This window comes from Octopus bimaculoides, chromosome 12 (assembly GCF_046866305.1).
Source record: "Octopus bimaculoides isolate indiv1 chromosome 12, ASM4686630v1, whole genome shotgun sequence".
Lineage (NCBI taxonomy): Eukaryota > Metazoa > Mollusca > Cephalopoda > Octopoda > Octopodidae > Octopus > Octopus bimaculoides.
Genome location: NC_142939.1, coordinates 44,745,447 through 44,766,393, shown reverse-complemented (window position 1 = coordinate 44,766,393; position 20,947 = coordinate 44,745,447). Strand labels below are relative to the sequence as shown.

At 38.9% G+C, this 20,947-nt stretch overlaps 1 protein-coding gene across 6 annotated transcripts in view; it reads left to right on the top strand.

The window, feature by feature from the left end:
• The window catches only part of LOC106874569 (DNA ligase 3), an 86,797-nt gene that overhangs the window by 4,647 nt on the left and 61,203 nt on the right, over positions 1 to 20,947 (top strand). For 3 of the 6 annotated variants that reach the window (XM_089360969.1, XM_089360974.1, XM_089360973.1), the window contains exon 2: positions 19,677 to 20,155. In XM_089360969.1, coding sequence (XP_089217095.1) covers positions 19,677 to 20,155 — 479 coding nt within the window. Of the gene's footprint in view, positions 1 to 5,694; positions 5,858 to 18,467; positions 18,682 to 19,258; positions 19,327 to 19,676; positions 20,156 to 20,947 lie in introns of those variants that run through there. The other 3 variants (XM_089360971.1, XM_089360968.1, XM_089360970.1) reach the window with 3 other exon arrangements.

Below are 20,947 nucleotides of genomic sequence, written 5' to 3'. Positions count from 1 at the left end.
ATTCTGCTTTTTTTTTTTTGTGATTACTGTTCAGTCCTGCCCCTATACCAGCTTTGATTTAGCATTGATCAAAGATATTCCAACCATGAACATCATCTCTTATTTCAGGAACATCTTCAACTTAACCATCATATTAGTACCAACAGACATTATAATGTAGATTCTTTTAAATATTGTTTGTTTGCTTGCTTGTACATAATTCTAGACTGAACTTATGGAACAGATCTGGTGCCTAACATTGGCCTATCTGTTAACATAATTAGTCAGCCAATGTAGTTAACCAAAGTATGAAGGGAGCCAATTACTTAACCAATGTATGAAGGGAGATAACTCTCATCCGCTTAAAATTATCTTTATATATATATATTTATATAAATAAGGATAAGATCGATATTTAAAATATTGATCTTATCAAGTGGTCAGCATGGGAATAAAAACCATCAAAGGTAATAATTGTTTAAAATTATAATACAGGGTATCAAGAGATACCACCACGCTGAAAAAATAGCAGTCAAATCCTGACTCTAAAACCACAATAATAATTTTATATATATATATATATATATATATATACATACATATCGAAACGCCGATGTTTTAATGATGGCAGCTGATGAAGGATATGTTCTCTATGTGGCCTGCTTGTTTGTTGTACCTTGTTTAGCATTTTGTCCATGTTCTTTTGCAACGTCATGTACCCAGATATGTATGTATATGTACATGTAGATGAAGGTATGTACATATATATGCATATACTCATATATTGTTTATATATATATATATATGTATGTATATGCTATACTCGTCTCATTTAAATGAGCACTTCTCTTGCAGTCCCTATTAACCCTCTTGTTCCTAATAAGAAACAACCACTATTATTACTGATATATATATATGTGTGTGTGTGTGTGTGTGTATACACATATGGGAGGTACTGGTATCCAGAAGATCCAAGATGGCAGGTAAGACTATGTAAGCGTTATGGGAGAACCGTAGTTAGACTCTCGGTTCGGTAATAATACGAGTGAGGAGTCTAACGCAGGTCTTGTGTGAGCAGGTATATGTTGAATAAAATGAGACAACAAAACCAAGGCCGTGTGGAGTTTATTGGACATTTATAAAGAGAAAGGTAGTCTTACAGCTGTTTCTGGGATGTTAGGGATATCCCTTCATCAGAGACTATATGGGAGAGTTAACTAGTGGGAAATAGCAGGGTTCAATATAAGGAGGTATTCTGGAAAAGGATGGATATAAAAGGTATAAAGGGAAATAAGAGAATGAAAACAAAAATAAATGTAAAAATATATGTAGGATGTTACAGTTATAGTTCCATTATCCAAAGAAAGAGCTGTGTAGAATGGGTAAAAATGCTTCTTGTCCATGGTATGTAGATTCCGATAGGAGTTCGTATTTTGTTATTACGAGTGGATAACGTGCAGACATAAATTCCATGTGCTGTTCATGGAAACAGTACCTTTTTCTTTATAAATATCCTATAAATTCCACACAGCCTTGGTTTTGTTACCTCATTTTATTTAACACGCACACCTTCTTTTCTACTCTAGGCACTCTAGGTTTCGTGTGTGTTGATACCCACGACAGTATTGATCAGCAAAAACGATTGACTAGAATTACATAACTTTAAATGCTTGTAACTTCTTTATTATTAATTTATAGAAATATGAACACGATTTTCATCATCAACCTGCAAAACAACAAAACTACATAATTTTGAAAACAATCTGATGAAAATTTGTAAAACATCAAGTGACCGAAGAAATTTAACAACATCCTTTATATGTATGAAACATCAACATACGTCATCTCGAAAATGTGTTTCTGCAAAATTTCATTTCAAAATATTCATTCTAAACAGAGTTATGGGGAAAAGGTCAAGAAAATGGCGGAGAATGATCCGAAATAGTTTTTAAAATCGTTTTATATGTTATTAACACATAAAAGTATTTCATTTACAAATATGTATTTTTCAGAAAGTTACGAGAAAATAAATTTGGAGACGGATGGGGGTACGAAACTGTAGATATGCCCCAAAATGTCTGCGGTTGTGTGTCGGCGGAATTCTAGTTTAAGCACCACCTATATCCTGTCACAACTTTTTTAGTTTTTGGAATTTTCAAAAAAATCTTTTCAAATTTGTGTTTTACACACGAGAATTCATACGACTATAAAAAAAAATGTGTGTGATTTAAGGGCGCTTTAGCAGTTGTTTTAGCCCATCCCATGACCATCTGATACCGTCTTCGTTTCTTTGTCATTGACATATATTGATGTTTTTCAATATTTTTCTCCCCATAAACACACTTAATAGAATGATGATGCACCCAAAGGTTGTTGGGATTTTAGTAAAAAATTCGGACTGTTCGTATTTTAAACTTCGATTTCTAAAAAGAGTTCGTAACAGAGTGGCAATCTGTAGGATCTATGGAGGTGAGGTAGGGTGGATTTAAATAACTAGAAAAAGAAAGCTAATCTACTATGGTTATATTCGAAGAAGACACGAATGTAGTTGATCAAGAGGTAGGCAAAGAACGCAATGGATAGACGATATCACAAGCAGGTTGGACAAAAGTGACAAGGCAGCTGGAGAAGTCGCGCTTAATCGGGAAGACTTTCGTTGTCATGCCATCAATGCGCTGCAGGCGTACGATACATGATGATGACGAAGTAAACGGGGTCATGAAGAGGACAACAGATCTTTGCTACAGGTGTGGTAGGGGCGTAAAGTTTCCTTTTTCTTATCATACCTGTTAATTAAGGTAAAGTGCGCCAAAACCGCATTCGGTACCCGGCTATTGAGAAGCCTTGCTACACAATCACCAAGAGTATTGTGCTACTACTATTTTCGTTCTTGTTGTTCAGCTTCTGTATCAACACTGATTGAGCATCCTTTGATCAAAGTCCTTCCAGGCCTTGACTATCCCAGATTTAATTCAGATTTTGTTTGAAGTCGAACATTATCCCGATCTTGTTAAACTTCTTTTAATCAATTGAAGTATTTCAAATTTTCTCCAGATTTTTGTTTTCAAATTTATTACACTTGACTAATTGTCCGGAAAAAGAAAAAAATTTATGAATGCGATTTTCATCATCAGCAGGCAAAAATTACATCAAAACAACATTAAAAAATTCTAACGAGTATTTGAAATATTTCAAGTGGTTAGAAGAAATTGAGCGATTCCATATATATCTAGAAAAAAAAAAAAAAATGAAAAGATGATAAAGTTATGAAAATTAATGACAAAGTCGATGTGGGGTGGAGAGCGATGCATAACTCCTCTCGAAATGCTTTTTAATGAAGTGTATCCAAATAAATGTAATCTACATTCTCGACAATTTATCTTTACAAAATTTGGTCGGAAAATATACATTTTCTGATGAATTATAATACAAAGAAGGTTGAATGGGGCGCTAAACTGTAGTTATGCCCATTTGTAGAGGAAAAAGAAAGATATGGTGATTTAGGCCGGGCCTTTTACATAAGTTTTTATGTAAGTTATTACACGTTCTTCTTTCACAACTGGATAAATAAATTTATTAGTATTTAAACAGCATAAAGACTTATTTTGTTAAAAATTACTCCGTATGTAAAAGAACAGATACACCCGCACACACACATACGTATAGTAATGTCCCTTGGTGAGATAGATAATTGAGAGGGCACGTCAATTTATTCTGTTTATTTATTTACAAATTTCTTCTGAAAATCAATTTTAAAATACAGTATATTGTTTTCTGAATTGTGTTCGTTTTCGATTAATAAATACAAGTGACAGAACTCCCATCCCAGTCACTTGCGCCCCTACGCGATTTATTTCCTCACAAGCGTATTTGTGGAGAATTTAATAAAAAAAATATACATTTTTCTGAACGTTGGAACAAAGTGCCTTGTGCCTAAATCCACACACGTTTAAGATGCTGTTGCTGTGACTATGTGTGTGTTTTGTCAATCTAATCAAGGTACACGGTCAGTAGTTTTGAGGGAGAGGGCCACTCAATACTGTTAAACCTGTAGAGGTAGGGTTGGGTGGGGGGCACAATGAGGAATTTTTACTGTATTTTTGACTTTGAGGAAAAAAAATCTTTACAAATGTTCACTACCTTATAGATATTATAATAGCTAAGCGAGTGACGTTCCCAAAATGCGTTAAAAACACTATAACACATTCAAAACACCATTTCCGAAAATTATCACCGTTCCCTTTGAGCATACAAAAGACAAATTTGGGCACTATCATGCTATTAGCTGTCAGAAGTGAAAGTGCTCACTACTAGTGAAGTATCTGTCTGTCTGTCTGTCTGTCTGTTGCTGGCCTGTCGATTCTTTGGCTACTGACAGCTAATACCATGACTGGTCTGAGCGAGTTATCTGTCTGTCTGTCTCTCTCTATCTATCTATTACTCGAAAGTTCGCGCGTCCGAGCTAGCTAGTCGTGAGTAGAAAACACAAATTTAATATAAAAACATATTTCCTGAAATTGCAAATTATTTAAAATATAAAAATATAATTTTCAACAGAGAGAATTTATCAAAATAGAAAACAAATGAAGTTTGAAGTTAAAAAATAATAGGATCGACCACTCACGACTAGCTAGCGCGGACGCTGAATAAGCTAAGATAAGGTGAATTCACTCTTCAATTCTCCGGAATTACATTTGAAAACAGACTCGTAGACATCAATATCCATCCCTAGACATCAGAAAGATAAGAAATGTAAACAAATTTTTGAAATATCTAGGTCAAATGAAAGAGGACCATAGAAAATGTGTCCATGATGGAAATTAACGAAACTCGACATAAAATATTCTCAATAGCTTCTTCATGATCTGCTCGGGTGGCACTCTTCTCTATACATTCACGCACTATGCAGTAAAAAGGAAAATAATTAAAATTAATCATTACTCATTTTGCCCCATATCAGACTTTTTTTGAAGGTGGAATTCTGCTTTAAGCATCCCCATATAACCCAAATTGAAAATGATCAAATTAGACATTAATGTGTGTGTGGGGGGAAATTGGCTTGGCAGAGAAAAATTATTGATTGTTAAACACCAAAAAATCCAGATATTTTATTAGCAACCTCAATTACAATAGTGTCAAAGCTGAAGAAAAATTTCTTGAAAAAACAAGTACCTGTCACCTGGCTGTTCCAAACTCTCCCAACTTCAACAACAACCATGCTGACCAATTTTTACTCCTAATGATGTGGCAATACAAAAGGAACGATGCAATACTTGCAATGTAATGATTTCAAAGAGGTAGGGAGAAAACGGGAAATCATTTTACCCCGGTTACTAATTTTGCATCCTCCCCACCGCCACTTAACGGATTGTTTATTTTTTGAATGTTGATTTCAACGGGATTTGAACCCAGAACGTAAAAGAGCTGAAACAAATATAAAAATGAATTCTGTTCGACGCTCTAGGAATTCTGCCAGTCTTAATAAGATCAAGGAACAAAGTTAATCGATATCAGAGCGCGGTGTTGACAGGCATGATCTCGTATGTATCTGCGCCAAGCATGTTCGGAGCCGGAACTAATATCAGGGGAGATACTATTGACCAGCACTCGAACATGTCTGCCGACGCACCCCACTTAACAACGTCAGTTATAATAAACCAATGAATGAATGAAACAGTCCAACATGACAGACTTACCTCCCTTTGCCACTTTTGTACATTACATGACATAAATAAACATGTTGTAACACGCACGCATATACACACATATTTATAGATATACACAAAAATATATACATACATGTATGTATATAGTAATGTTCACCAAGTGTTCCCTATTATAAACAATACAAGGCATGCTTAGTTGAATTCTTCAAAACGTAAGTAATATTTCGTGTGGAGTTATAATTTTGTTTTTAAAATTGTGCGTTGGACTCTAATACAGAACAAACTATATATATTTACACGCACACATATATATACATACATATGTTTGCATATATAATTTATTTGCCAAGTTATTCGGTTTTTATTTTAAATAGCTTATGTTATTTGTAAATAAATTTAGTGGCGATCTTTTGTAAATGAAGGTTAATATTTGGTTAGAAATTATTGGAAAGTTAGCGATGTAAAGAGTTGAAATATTGTTTTGTTTGTTTTTTTCTCTTCTTGATGGTATTGTTTAACCCCTGGTCAGTCTCAGACGCACACAAACCGATGATCAAAGGTGATCAAACTTGGACCATCTCCCGTCTTTTACTTGCACGTAATATATATATATATATATATATATATATATATATATATATATATATATATATATATATATATATACACACACAATTTCATTATTATATATATCTTGGACTACAGTACTTTAATGAACCATTCCTCTTTTTTTTCAATACCTTAAGCTGATGTGTGATTTAAGGGAGATTTGGCTGTTATTTCTTGCAAATTTATGTTTGTGATTTTTTTCTTCTGTAATTAGACTTATTAATTAAAAGGGAAGCTTTATTGGAACTGAGAAATCGAAATTCAGTTATGCCTGGCAAAAATGGTTGCTTCCTTACAAGAGATATAGTCATTTGGTAGGGTTGATTTTATTTTAAGCAGCACGGATGTGTATTGGGGGTTCCGTGATTCCCGCACCACCTTCTCCTTCAAACAACAACATATTGTTTATTTATTAATTAACGAGTTGACGGAAATAGCAAAAATAATGATACTAAATCCTGGATTCGAAACATCGATATAAACTGCTGTTTACAAACACACACGTGTATGAATGTATGTGTATATACATATATATGGCGGGGGTAAAACTCGTGCATGTGTGACTGATACAATGTATGTATTTTATGTATATACTGCCAGGTTTCTTTTTAAGTGTTCCTTGTAAAATACTTTCATATTGCATTTCCATTTGTTTTAATTATAAAGGGGTTGGAACCTAGCCATAAACACAGGTGTGTTTGTGAGTGTATGTAAAACGGACAAGCAATGGAAATGTTAGTCCTGGTGAAGTACTGAAGCTGCCTTACAATGAACGTAAAGCTGTGACGTGGGTTTGTTCCCATGTTTTGATATTGGCACGTGTGTGTATATTACTACACCGCCACCACAGGATTCCAGTTACAAGCCCAGGATCTCCTGTAGATGGCAACAGAAAGAGTAAAACTTGTAAAAAAATACCAGCATAACCAGTTTGATTTTTTTCCTCCCGATTTAATAATAAGGATTCATTTTGTTTTCAAATGAAATTTTGCGGAGATACTTTCTCCATGGTTTTATAGGAACTTTTATTTATATGCGTTTTGCTCCATTTATTGTTATTATTCATATCTACACAAAATGCATCACTTTAACTTGGTATCTCTACCTATAAAACGGGTGTGATATCCAGGTTTTTTGTGTGATTTTTGCTACCCATGGTAACTATTAACATATTTACATTGTCAAGGTTTTTTTAAACTGAGATAATATTAATATATACATAAACTAATATGTGTGTATATATATATATATGTGTGTGTATATATATATATATATATAAATATATATGTATATAATAATTTTCCCAGAGGATGTAGCAACCGTTACCAATATAGCATAAGAACTTACCTTAGCGGATCATTAACTAGATTCCTTAAGGGTCGTTCTCACAGTTTATATTTATATTATAAGGTTTTTAACTTTTAAATTTTCATATTCAAAAGAGACAGAGACTTCAAACTCGATATATTGATTTATTCACCACTCTATGTTAATATGAAAATTTAAAAGTTAAAAACGTTATAATATATATATATATATATGTTGTTGTACTTGGGGATGGTCATATTGCCAGTTTAGCCAATAAAAGCACAGCTCCTTTGTATACCCTGATCCTTTCTTTATGGCTGTAACCTGAGAACTGCATGCGAAAGGATCAGGGTATACAAAGGAGCTATGAAGAAGTTTGAAACAATCAAACGCAACGATAGGAATGGGATTTGCCCACTCTATAGGAGCAAATCATGGAACACCATAGAAAGAACTAAGAAGAAAATAGGGAAGGCAAGCTCATGGTATGATAGCCACAAGTACCAGAGCGTCATGTTCGTCGACACCACTCCTAGAGGCGAACTGGCGTACCGCTTTAGAAGGGCCCTAGACAAACTTAAGCTAAGAATTAAGGTTGTTGAAAGGCCAGGCAACCCTATTAAATCCCTTATCAGTAGAACATACCCTTTCAGTAGAACCCCCTGCACTGATAGGAACTGTATCGTATGTAGATTTAGCCCACAAACGAACTGCAAAACCAGAAATGTGGTCTATAGTATAAGATGTACAGAAGGACGATGCAGAAATAAGACAATGACATATGTAGGCGAAACAGCAAGGAGCATAGGCGAGCGGGCAAACGAACATTGGAGATAACTTAAGGAAGGGAAGAACTCATCAGTTCTGTACCAGCACGCTGAGCAAGAACATAGGGGCTCAATCAACAACATAGAAATTAAAATCTTATCTACACATAGCAGTGATGCAGCACTTAGACAAATTACTGAAGCTACACACATAATAGAAGAGAAACCTAGCCTGAATAGGAAGCTAGAATAGAACACTAACACACACCACTAACAAACCACAAACCACAGCATGTGACAACATGTTACCCATAAACCAATAATAATATGAACAAAGTATAATACAATACATAGATAAACAAATGGAATTAAATACTACATACGTTAACAAAATTTAATTAAACACAAAAAAAACAAAACAAAAAAAACACACATGAACAAATAAATAAATAAAAACAAATACAAACGAACACGTATTAACAGAGAATATAGGTGATACAGACACTCCCCATACACACATGCACTTACAAAAGACACAGACGCATTGAAGGACACGCATGCGTAGACACATACAATAGGAATACAAAATACAAAATGGCTGATAGTTAGCAAGGTGAGACACACATAAGAAAGAAGGAAACAAAGGACCACTGATGAGGTCACAAAAGTGTGACGAAAGAACTCTGGCCGAAATAAGATTAAGATTAATGTAATATAAAGCTGAAGCAAATTAACACCAAATATACAGTGCGTGTGTTTTTATTGGCTAAACTGGCAATATGACCATCCCCAAGTACAACAACATCTGTTTCAACACACGATTTCACATCAAAAATCTTGCAAAACAAATATGTATATATGTATAGATATTCATATATTGATGGTCATCTATATATATAAAAATGAGAATGTCTGTCTGTCTGTGTGTGTGTTGCCCACAGCAACATCATATCTCCTCCACTATTTAAGTATTACGTGTCAAAAAGTGAAACAAAAACACTCATGTCAAATACTTTCACTTTGAAAATGAAACTATTCCACTAACTGAAACAATCACATTTCGATACTGTAATGACAGATACTTTCACTTTAATGGTGCGATATATATATATATATATATATATATATATATATATATATATATATATATAGAGAGAGAGAGAGAGAGAGAGAGAGAGAGAGAGAGAGAGAGATGTATATGTATACATATAGATGTATATGTACACGTATATGTATAGATATAGATCTATATGCATACGTGTATATGTATACATATGTGTAGATGTATATATATAGGTGTACATCTAATATGTACACATATATAAATGCATACAGATATCTATACATATATACACCCATACACACACACATACATATGCACACAAACACACACATTAGTTATGTGTTTTCTTATCCAAAACTACGTCAAAAGTATTGAATGGATCTTTAAGAAATTTGGAAATTATATTCTATGCATAATGGCCATAACTCCCATGAAAATTCATATTTTTGATGTTGATGAAATTTTAACCATACATATTACACACAAATAAAGTAATATTTCTAAAAATTTTTCTTCTTAGAAGTTACAAAGATCCCTTCAAGGGGACTTCACACCCACAATTTAGTCATTTTTCCTAAGCAAAGACGAATACAGTTGTACTATTGGTAGCTATAGGGTCACGCGAATATAACAGATGAGCATTATTTGTAATTCAACGGTACAACAGTGTAAGGCTACCCTTTCAGATATACTTACATTGTGATTTCTGCAATGTGGTGCATAAATTGTCAAGTAAATGAGACTCATCTTTGCCTCCACTGATTCACTTGCAAAGTGTTGAGTAAAATTATTTCATTGCAGACCTCCTTTGAGTCTTTCTATGATCACTGCAACACATATAGTCCCCAGTTGGTAACATTGATTTCAAGGCCTTCCCAGATGAGTGACTGGTTGTTCTAAGACATTTATTGATTGTAAATATTTTCTGCCCAGTTACCTATCGGTAGAGTGGTCATTTGCAAACTCCAGAGGCGACACTTTCATTTCCCTTTACTCCAAACGTCGCACATTGTTGTTTCAATTGGGTCATGCCCTTCCAATTGCTATAGATCCATTAATGCATCTTAAAGCTGTGCCTGTCACCTGTATGGTGAGGAATCCTACATTGGGGAGTAGTAACGACTAGGCTACGGTAGCTGACTGATTATCGTGATTATTCGTCTTTTGCTTTCCTGTAGCTTTGCTCTCTTTTACAAACCCAGTGAACATGCATATATTTCCTATTTCAAAGAAATTCAAACAATACATATTGCACACAAGTTAAAAAGATTCCCAACAATTAAACTTCTCTGGTTGACATTAATACACCCATCACTTAACTCCCACATTTTTCAGCTCCATGAGCTCCATTTTTCAGGAGCAAAATTCTTTTAGTCCATGTAGTATCTTAGGCCAAAAAAATTTTTAACTTCCTGCATAGTTCGAGCCCACAGCAATGTCATATCTTCTCCACTATTTCAGTATTACGTGTCAAAAGTGAAACAATAACATCACTCTCCTGTAATGTCAGATATTTTCACTCTATCACTGAAACTATTCCATATATACTCTCACATATATACAGGCATACTATAAGACCCAAGTTAAAAACATTCCCAACAATTCAACTTCTCTGATTAACATTAACACCCCCACCCCCAATAGGGGCTTTCATTCCCACATTTTAGAGCTCCAGGAGTCTGTTGTGTCGCTAATTTTTTACTGAGAAAATATTTTTCATGGTTAGATGATTCGGCATCTATTTCTAGTATATAGGAGTCCACTTTTGCTGGTCATTCCTCTTATTCTTGTATGTAATATAATTTTAATGTTTGGATTTTTTTGATATGCTAGACCACTGTTTTTAATTGATTAATATCAATTTCTACCCTTATTAATAAATTTTATATATTCATATATGTATATATATATATATATATATATATATATATATATTCATATATATATATATTTATATTCGTATATATAGAACAAGAGATCAGGAAACCATGATGGTGCTCTTGAAGACACTTGTTCGAAGCCACTTTGACTATTGCTCTCAGCTATGGTCACCAACCAGTGTCAAATTAATCTCAGAACTTGAGGCAATCCAACAAAGCTACATGAAGAAGATAGCCTCTATGCAGCATATAAGCTAGTGGGAAAGACTCAAGAGATTAAGACTCTATTCCTTAGAGCGTAGAAAGATATGCCATAATATGCATCTGGAAGATCCTCGAAGGAATTGTCCCAAACTTTGGCATCGAAAGTTACACAAATAAAAGAACTGGACGCCATTGCATAGTGCCAAGGACTCCAAATTTGCCATCAAGATGTAGGACTAGATACTGCAATAGCCTGGGCTTCAGAGGTCCACAGCTCTTCAATATCCTCCCGAAGGACCTGAGAGTCCTGCATGCAGTGGATATAGGTGTCTTCAAGATGAGGCTGGACCTCTTCCTGTCAGGTGTCCCAGATGAACTAACTTCACGGCAGGAGGTGCAGATGAGAGCAGCTGCATCAAACTCTCTCATGCACCAAATGTCAATTCCTGAAGTAAAATTGTGTAGCAACACCAAATGGTGGTGCCCCAGCATGGCCACAGCTCATGAGCTGAAACTAGATAAAATGAAAAAAATATGTATATATTCATATATATATATTCGCGGCGCCTGCCAACACGCTGTGGGCTGGTTTAACTTTTCCAGGTGTCCCTCTCGACTCAACATCTCCCCAGCCGAACTCTCGGCCCTTCGATCCCTCCGACGCCGCACGGACATCATCATAAAACCGGCTGATAAGGGTGGAGCCGTGGTGGTATGGCGCACGGACCTCTACAAGGCCGAAGCTCTCCGTCAACTTCGAGATACCTCATTCTACCGCCCTCTGCCCTCCGACCCCACGCCCAGCTACCAACAGACTGTGTCCTCCACTATCCATAACCTCATCCTCTCCTCCCGTCTCCCCGCCACTGCCTCCAACCTTATTGTTCGCACCCCACGCACCCCCATCATTTACTTCCTCCCCAAGATCCATAAACCGAGCAACCCTGGCCGCCCCATCGTCTCCGCCTGCAACTGCCCCACCGAGCTTATCTCAAAATACCTAGACCGTGTCCTCGCCCCCTAGTGGCTTCTCTCCCTTCCCACATTCATGACACTAACCACGCGCTTCGTCTATTCAACTCTTTCTCTTTCCCTCCCGGCCCTTCTAAGCTTCTCTTCACTCTAGACATCCAGAGCCTCTATACAGTGATCCCCCACGACGAGGGGCTGCGTGCCCTGAAGTTTTTTCTAGACCAACGCCCCAACACACAACCCGACACCTCCACACTCATTCGTCTGGCCGAACTTGTCCTATCTCTCAACTGCTTCTCGTTCGCAGGAGATATCTACCAGCATTTCTCGGGAGTGGCCATGGGGACGAGAATGGGCCCCAACTACGCGAACCTCTTCGTTGGTTATGTTGAGGCCCAAATATTCTCCAGTTTCACTGGTCCTACTCCCGAACTATACGGTCGGTATATCGACGACTGTATCGGTGCCACCTCACTCTCCCGCGAACATCTTGATTCGTTCCTCTCTTTCGTTCAGTCTTTCCATCCTGCCCTCCACTTCTCCTGTACTGTCTCTGACACCTCTGTCCCCTTTCTCGACGTTTCGGTCAGCATCCTCCACTCTGCCCTTAGCACCTCCATCCACTACAAACACACTCCTATCTCAACTTCTCCTCCTCCCACCCTAGACACACAAAACTTTCCATCCCCTATTCCCAATTCCTCCGTCTACGCAGACTTTGTAGCGACAGCCATGACTTTGAGACTCAGTCTCAACTCATGGCTCACCACTTTAGCCTGCGTAGATATCCACCCACCACCATCCACACCACCCTTGCCAGAGCACGTTCTGTGGACCGTGCATCTGCTCTCTCCCCCCCGAACCCGCCCTGCCGTTTCCCGCCTCCCTTTTCCCCTCACCTACCATCCCACCACCCTACCATCCCACCACCCTACCCCTCCAACGCTCCATTCTCCGAGCTTTTCGGCGCCTCCAGTCCGACCCCTCCACCTCCTACATCTTCCCTAATCAACCCCTCCCCTCCTTCAAACGAGCCCACAACCTCTTGGTCCACAGCTTCTTCCCCAACCCAACCTCCCAACCTGGCTCGTTCCCCTGCTCCCGCCCACGTAGCCGCACTTACTATTACCTCTCCAACACCACCCTCCTCACCAGCACCCATCACCGACCCTATCGCATCACCGACTCCTTCACCTGCACTTCTACCAACAATATCTATTGCCTCTCCTGCTCTCTCTGCCATTCTCTGTACATCGGACAAACGGGGCGCCGCCTGGCCGACCGATTCGCGGAACACCTCCGAGACATCAACGTTGGCAATGACACCCCGGTGTCACGCCACTTCCGTTCTGCCGGCCACTCCTTGCAGCAACACCTGTCTGTGTTTGGATTGTCCATGCACAGGGGCCATCCGGACTCCCGTTTGCGCCGTGAACAGGGATTAATCTTCTCTCTTCGCTCCTTTGCGCCACATGGGCTCAACTCCCCTCCCCTCTTCATCTAACCCCCTCCTCCTGTTTCTCTCCCCCACCCTCCCTCCTACCACCCATCTCTCCCCCTCCCCACCTCCCCTCCTGCTTCAACTCCTACTTCTTTGTATGTCTCTTCACCTCTCTTCACTCCTACTTCTATTCACTCCTACTTCTCTTCCTACTTCTCTTCACCCCTACTCTTTCTCTCCTCTCTCTTACTCTCTCTCACTCTCTTCTCTCGTACCCCCTCTCTCACTCTTACTCTCTACACTCTTACTCTCTTACTCTCTCACCCTTACTCTCTCACTCTCTTCTCTCTTTCCCTCTGTCTCTTCCCTCTCTCTCACTCTCTTCTCTCTCACTCTCTTCTCTCTCACTCTCTTTCTCTTCCTCTCTTTCTCCCCCCATAGCCACCTTCCCTCTCTTATACCCACCCTCTCTCCTCTCTTTCTCTCCCCTCCCTACCCATCTTCCCCCTCTCTTACATCCACCTTCCCCTTCCCCCTTCATCGTCAACACCCCCTCATAAGCTCATCCCACCACACCCCAACACACTCCTACTCTACCTTCCCACTCCACCCCATCCAATTCCTTACACCCACCACCCACCCCTACCCACATACCCCACCCTACCCACAAACCCCTACCTCTACCCACCCTCAGCCTAACCCACACTCCACCCATGCCTTCCCCACCTCCCAACACTGTCACATCACACCACACCAATACCCTCGCATCACACCATGCACATACTACAACTGACCAACTCCTTTCTCCCTTCCCCATTTTCACACTACATATGTCAAGATCACCAGCATTCTATCTCCCACACACAGCCCCTCGTTCTTTGATCACCGTTTGTTATCTCCTCCTTTTCTTAGCTCTCCTGAAAAAAAGAATTTCTAACTTCCGGTCAGCCATTATTATGATTGACCGTTGACTGAACACTATTCAATTTTTTTTTCTCCGTGTTTTTCTCCTTGTCTCCATATTCTTTCTGTTGAAGAGCGTAGCTCGAAACGTCAAAGACTTTCCGTATTCCCGAGCGTCATACTAATACATCCTTTTGTTATTTACACCACCTGTCCTCGTCTGTTGTTGTTTTTTCGTATATTCTCCCATATATAGTCACCTATCTCTATAATTCTGTCTTAGACTTAGCTGGTCGAAAACCCCTTATTTCTCAATTCTATTTCTATTTCTACCATTCAATATTTACTGTGTCTACGCGACAGAAATCCCCAAAATATCTCTCTAACTATTCTCCCTCGTGCATCGGCCTACCCCCCCCTGCTTACTGTGTCTCTTTCGATATCTGCTTCACTCTGCCTCTCTTGATCCTCACTCTCCCTCTATATCTCTCTTTTCCCCCCTCTCTCGATTGTCCACTAGGTCTACAAATACTAGCACGCGCACCCTAATTCCCACACTCCACAGAAGTCCCTTGCAGCAATAGGCTTGGTGCAAAAGCCCTCCCACCACCAGTACCAGAAGTTCCTATCTCCTACACCAGTACAGGAAGTACTTGACTGTCTTCCATGAACACTTCTAAAGACCCCCTACCCCCACTTAGGGTTTATCCCCTATGCAAGGTAGTGATCATTTGGTGCAAAATACGATAGTGTAGTAGATGCAGGCTGAAATGAATGCTACTGATTGTCTACGAATGACAGGGACCTTCTCTTTGTGGCTGGTGACTTCAATGGTCATGTTGGACAACATTCAGGGGGCTTCTATGGCGTACATGGAGGCTATGGTTTTGGTTCCCGCAATGAGGAGGGGACCAGACTGCTGGAGTTCTGTGATGCCAATGACCTTATGGTCTGCAATACTAACTTCAGGAAACCTACGAGTCACCTAATCACCTACTGTTCTGGCAGACATACTAGTCAAATTGACGACATCCTCGCCAGGAAAAGGGAAAGATGGCTGCTTATAAATGCCAAAACCTTCCCAGGCGAAGAATGTACCCCACAACATAGATTAGTAGTTAGTGACTTCAGGATCAGGGCTAAGTGGTTGCCGAGAAGACGACCAACTTGGAGGAGAAGGGTCTGGAAGCTCAAAGATCCTGCGAATGGACAGAGACTTAGAGATTTACTACTCCAAGCCTATGACGAAATAGAGGGGGATGTAGCTTCACGCAATGTAGAGGACAACTGGACGTTTCTACGGGACAACCTGCTGAAGGCCACCGACCAGATTTGTAGATGGTGCAAGGTCCCCTCTCAACCGAAAATAACGTGGTGGTGGTGGAACAATGTTGTTGACAGGGCTATTAGACAAAAGAAACAGGCTTGGAAAGACTGGAAGAACGGTGGTAGCAGGGAATTGTATCAGACTGCCAGAAGGGAAGCTAGGCGACAGGTTTATTTAGCCAGAGGGGAAGCAGATCCAATGTTCTGCACCGTGAGGACCAAACACTTGCGGTATTTCGTGTTGCAAGACAGTATGTGAGAGAGAATCGTGATGTCGTCGGAGAGAAATGTGTTCGCATAGATGATGGTACGCTTGCACTAAACGAGGCTGCAAAGAAAGAGGTATCGAGACGCCACTATGAAAGGTTGCTCAATAAAGAGAACGAATGGGAGAAAGAGAGTCTGCTGAATGTCGACCCAACAGAGGGACCAGCTATCTGAATTGACTACCTTGGTAGATAAAGCAATTAAGAGTATGAAGACAGGGAAAGCCCCCATCCCATTAGGAATCAATGCAAAGATGCTCAAAATATCTGGCAGTGTCGTCTATAGCCTAGTCACCTGTATAGTTAACCAGGTGATACATGAAGGAGTCATACCCAATGACTGGTGTAGCAGCACCATAGTCAACTGCTACAAAAGTAAAGGTGACGCTTTAGATACAAATAATTACAGAGGTATCAAGTTGTTAGATCAGGTAATGAAAGTCACGGAGAGGGTCATAGCCCAACTAATTAGGGAGAGAGTCAGTTTAGATGAGATACAGTTTGGGTTTGTGCCAGGGAAAAGCAGCACTGATGCTATATTTCTGGTAAGGCAGCTGCAGGAGAAATACCTAGCCAAAGATAAACCTCTGTACCTGGCTTTCGTTGACATGGAGAAAGCCTTTGACAGGATCCCCCGATCCTTTATCTGGTGGTGAATGAGGAAACTAGGGATAGAAGATTGGTTAGTGAGAGCTGTGCGAGCCATGTACAGAGACGCTATCAGTAAGGTGAGAGTTGGCAACGAGTACAGTGAAGAATTCCGGGTAGAGGTAGGGGTCCACCAAGGTTCAGTCCTCAGTCCCCTCCTATTTATCATAGTTCTCCAGGTGATAACAGAGGAATTCAAGACAGGATGCCCCTGGGAGCTCCTCTATGCTGATGACCTTGCTCTAATTGCTGAGTCACTATCAGAACTAGAGAAGTTTCTGGTGTGGAAGCAAGGACTAGAATCGAAGGGCCTTAGAGTCAACCTAGCAAAAACCAAAGTCCTAATAAGTAGGAAGGTAGACAACACACAAACCCCTTCAGGCTCCAATCTGATTTGGCAGAGTTTCTACAGCTGGATGCCCTTCCTAATGCCAACCACTCCGAGAGTGAGGTGGGTGCTTTTACTTGCCACCGGCACGAAGGCCAGTCAGGCGATACTGGCAACAGCCATGCTCGAAATGGTGTATTTTACGTGCCACCTGCACAAGAGCCAGTCCAGTCTTTTCATGGTGCTATTTACGTGCCACTGGCATGGAAGCCAGACAGCTGCTCTGGCAACGATCATGCTCTTAGTGCTCCACTGGTACAGGTGCCATCACGATTTCGCTTTCGCTTGCCTCAACAGGTCTTCGCAAGCCGAGTTTAGTGTTCAATATATATATATATATATATATATATATATATATATATATATATATGCTGCGGTACCCAAAAGAAACCAGAATTTTGCAATATTATTTTATTCACTTAATTTTACATGTTGACACTTTGATTGCCTTCAAAGTATTCTCCATTTGAAGCAATGCATTGGTCCAGACGCGTTTTCCATTGTTTGAAGCAGTGCTGGAACTCTTGCAAAGTGATGCCATTTAACACCTCCCTCATGCTTTTCTTTACCTCTTCCATATCTGCAAGTTCCATACAACCAGATTTCACCGCCAGTGATGTCCTTTGAAAAAGGTTTGGATCAATTCCCAACTGTTCTTTCATTTCACATGCATTCAGTCATGACTGCACAAATTTTGCTACAACTCTTTTCATTTGCAATTCTTGACTCAAAATTTGTTGGCAGGAGCTCCAGCACATACCAATCATATCAACAAGTTCATCACTTGTTTGGTGGTGGTTCTCCAAGATCATTTCATGAATTTTCATGATGTTTTCTTTCGTTCGAGAGGTTGATGGTTGCCCTGAATGAGGTTGGTCTTCAAGTGATAAATGACCATTCCTAAAGCATGAAAACCACTTGTAAATTTGTGTTTTGCTCATGGCTGTGTCCTTGTAAACTGTTTGAATGATGACAATTATTTTGTCTGCCGTTTTTTCCTCGGCAGAAAACAGAATTTCATGGAAGCACGCTGTTCCTTCGTTTCAGCTATCTCAAAAATTCATGAACTGGGGAAAAGTCCTGTAAAACAAAGATGCACCATGTGGTAGTTCAACCTTAACTGATGCCGCTGGTCAGCAGACTGATGTCTGAAAGTTGCATGGAGTGGCTTCTAGCAGCAGAAACCTGAACTACAATGGGCTTGTCTCATAAAGAATGTTTCCAGTTACTTTTGGGTATTCTCTCATATATATGTGTGTTTGTATGTATTTATTTATTTATGTATGTATGTATGTGTGAGTTTATATATATATATATACACACACTCACACGCATATACACACATATATATATATGCACATATATGTGTGTGTGTATGTATGTGTATATATGTGTGTGTATATATGTGTATATATATGTATGTGTGTATATATGTATGTATATATATGTATATATGTATATCTATGTGTATATATGTAGATTTCTATATATATGTGTGTGTGTATATATATATATATATATATATATGTATATGTGTGTATATATATGTATATGTGTGTATATATATGTATATGTGTGTATATATATGTATATGTGTGTATATATATGTATGTGTGTATATATATGTATGTATATATATATATATATATATATATATATATATATATATATATATATGTGTGTGTATATAAATATGTATATATGTATGTATATATATGTATGTATATGTGTATATATATTGAAAATGCTGTACAGATCAAATATGTCCCAGATATATTTGAACTAATTTGAGTTTTGCTTATTTATTTGCTTTTCTTTTATTCTTTTACTTGTTTTAGTCATTTGACTGCTGCCATGCTGGAGCACCACCTTTAGTTGAACAAATTGACCCCAGGACTTATTCTTTGTAAGCCTAGTACTTATTCTATCAGACTCTTTTGCCAAACCACTAAGTTACGGGAATGTAAACATACAAATATCAGTGTCAAGCAATGGTTGGGGGACAAACAAACACACACACACACACACACACACACATACATGACAGGCTTCATTCAGTTTCCGTCTACCAAATCCTCTCACAAGGCTTTGGTCGAACTGAGGCTATAGTAGAAAACACTTGTCCAAGGTGCCACACAGTGGGACTGAACCTCAAATCATGTGTTTGGAAAGCAAGCATCTTACCTCACAGCCACTCCTACCCCTTATTTATTTTTTATTCATGTATCTATTTAATTTTTCTCACTCTCATTGCAGGTTAAAATGCTTGATGTTACACCAAGTATTACTGCCAGTTTCGTTCTCTAGGATTCTAGCAAACAAACTTTACCTGAGCCCCTTTGCTTTTACAAGGCAGGGGTTTTCGTTTTACCGTGCATCAGCTTGTTACCTCAATCTTTTGCTTAGCTCTTTGGATTTGAATTCTCTCCAGCTTCTACCTTCACGAATAATGGCCGACAACAGATTTATTGTGGTGTATGCCAAGCTGGGCACATCCAGCTGCAAAAAATGCAAGACCAAAATTGAAAAGGCTGCTTTGAGGATTGGTAAAGTGGTACCAAATCCTTTCTCTGATGATGGAGGAGACATGAAGCAATGGTACCATCCCTCTTGTATCTTTGAAACATTTCTTCGAGCAAGGCCTACTACCAAGATTATCGAAGAAGCAGAAGACCTGGATGGATTTCAAGATTTGCAACAAGACGATAAGGATTCTGTGAACAACTTAATAAAAGGTATTCTTATGACATCATTGTTTAACCTTTCATTGACACCATTTCGAGGAACATGACTACTTAACCATTTCAGTTAACAATCAGTTTGCTCAGGGTTTTGTTGTTGTTTAGTAAAATACCAGTTTGCTTAACATGTTTGTCCAAGCTGGCTTAGTTTGGACAGGAAGTTATTCCACCACCACCACCATCATCACCATCATCATCATCATCATCATCATCATCATCATCATCATCATTATTGTTATTATTATTTAGTGTTCATGTCCCTTGCTGGCTTGGATTGGATGGTTTGACAGGATTTGATGGGTCCAAAGACTGCATCTTATTTCAGTGTCTGCTTTGGCATGAGTTCTGCAACTGGAAGCCCTTCTTAGTGTGTAATGGGTGTTTTTGTTTTTTATATCTTTTTCATGCCAAAATGTTATTTAAGGGTGAATATTTATGGTGCCAGTCCTTACCTGTTTTCATGTAAGGGTCTTTTATTTTCATTCCAGACGTCTTTGAAAGCTTAGAATGATTGCTTATAATGTCAGCAAAGAATGTTAACAGCATCATTGATTTACTCAACTGGTGACAATTATAAAGTATCAACATTCATACATGTTCATGCGCCCACATGCACACACATACACATGCACACATACATACACGTGTACATACGTACACACATACATACACATACATACATACACACACACACACCACATCCTCATACATATTTATATGATGGCCTTCCTCAGTTTCCCTCTATCAAATTCCATTACGCGGTTTTAGTTGGCTTGGGTCTATAGT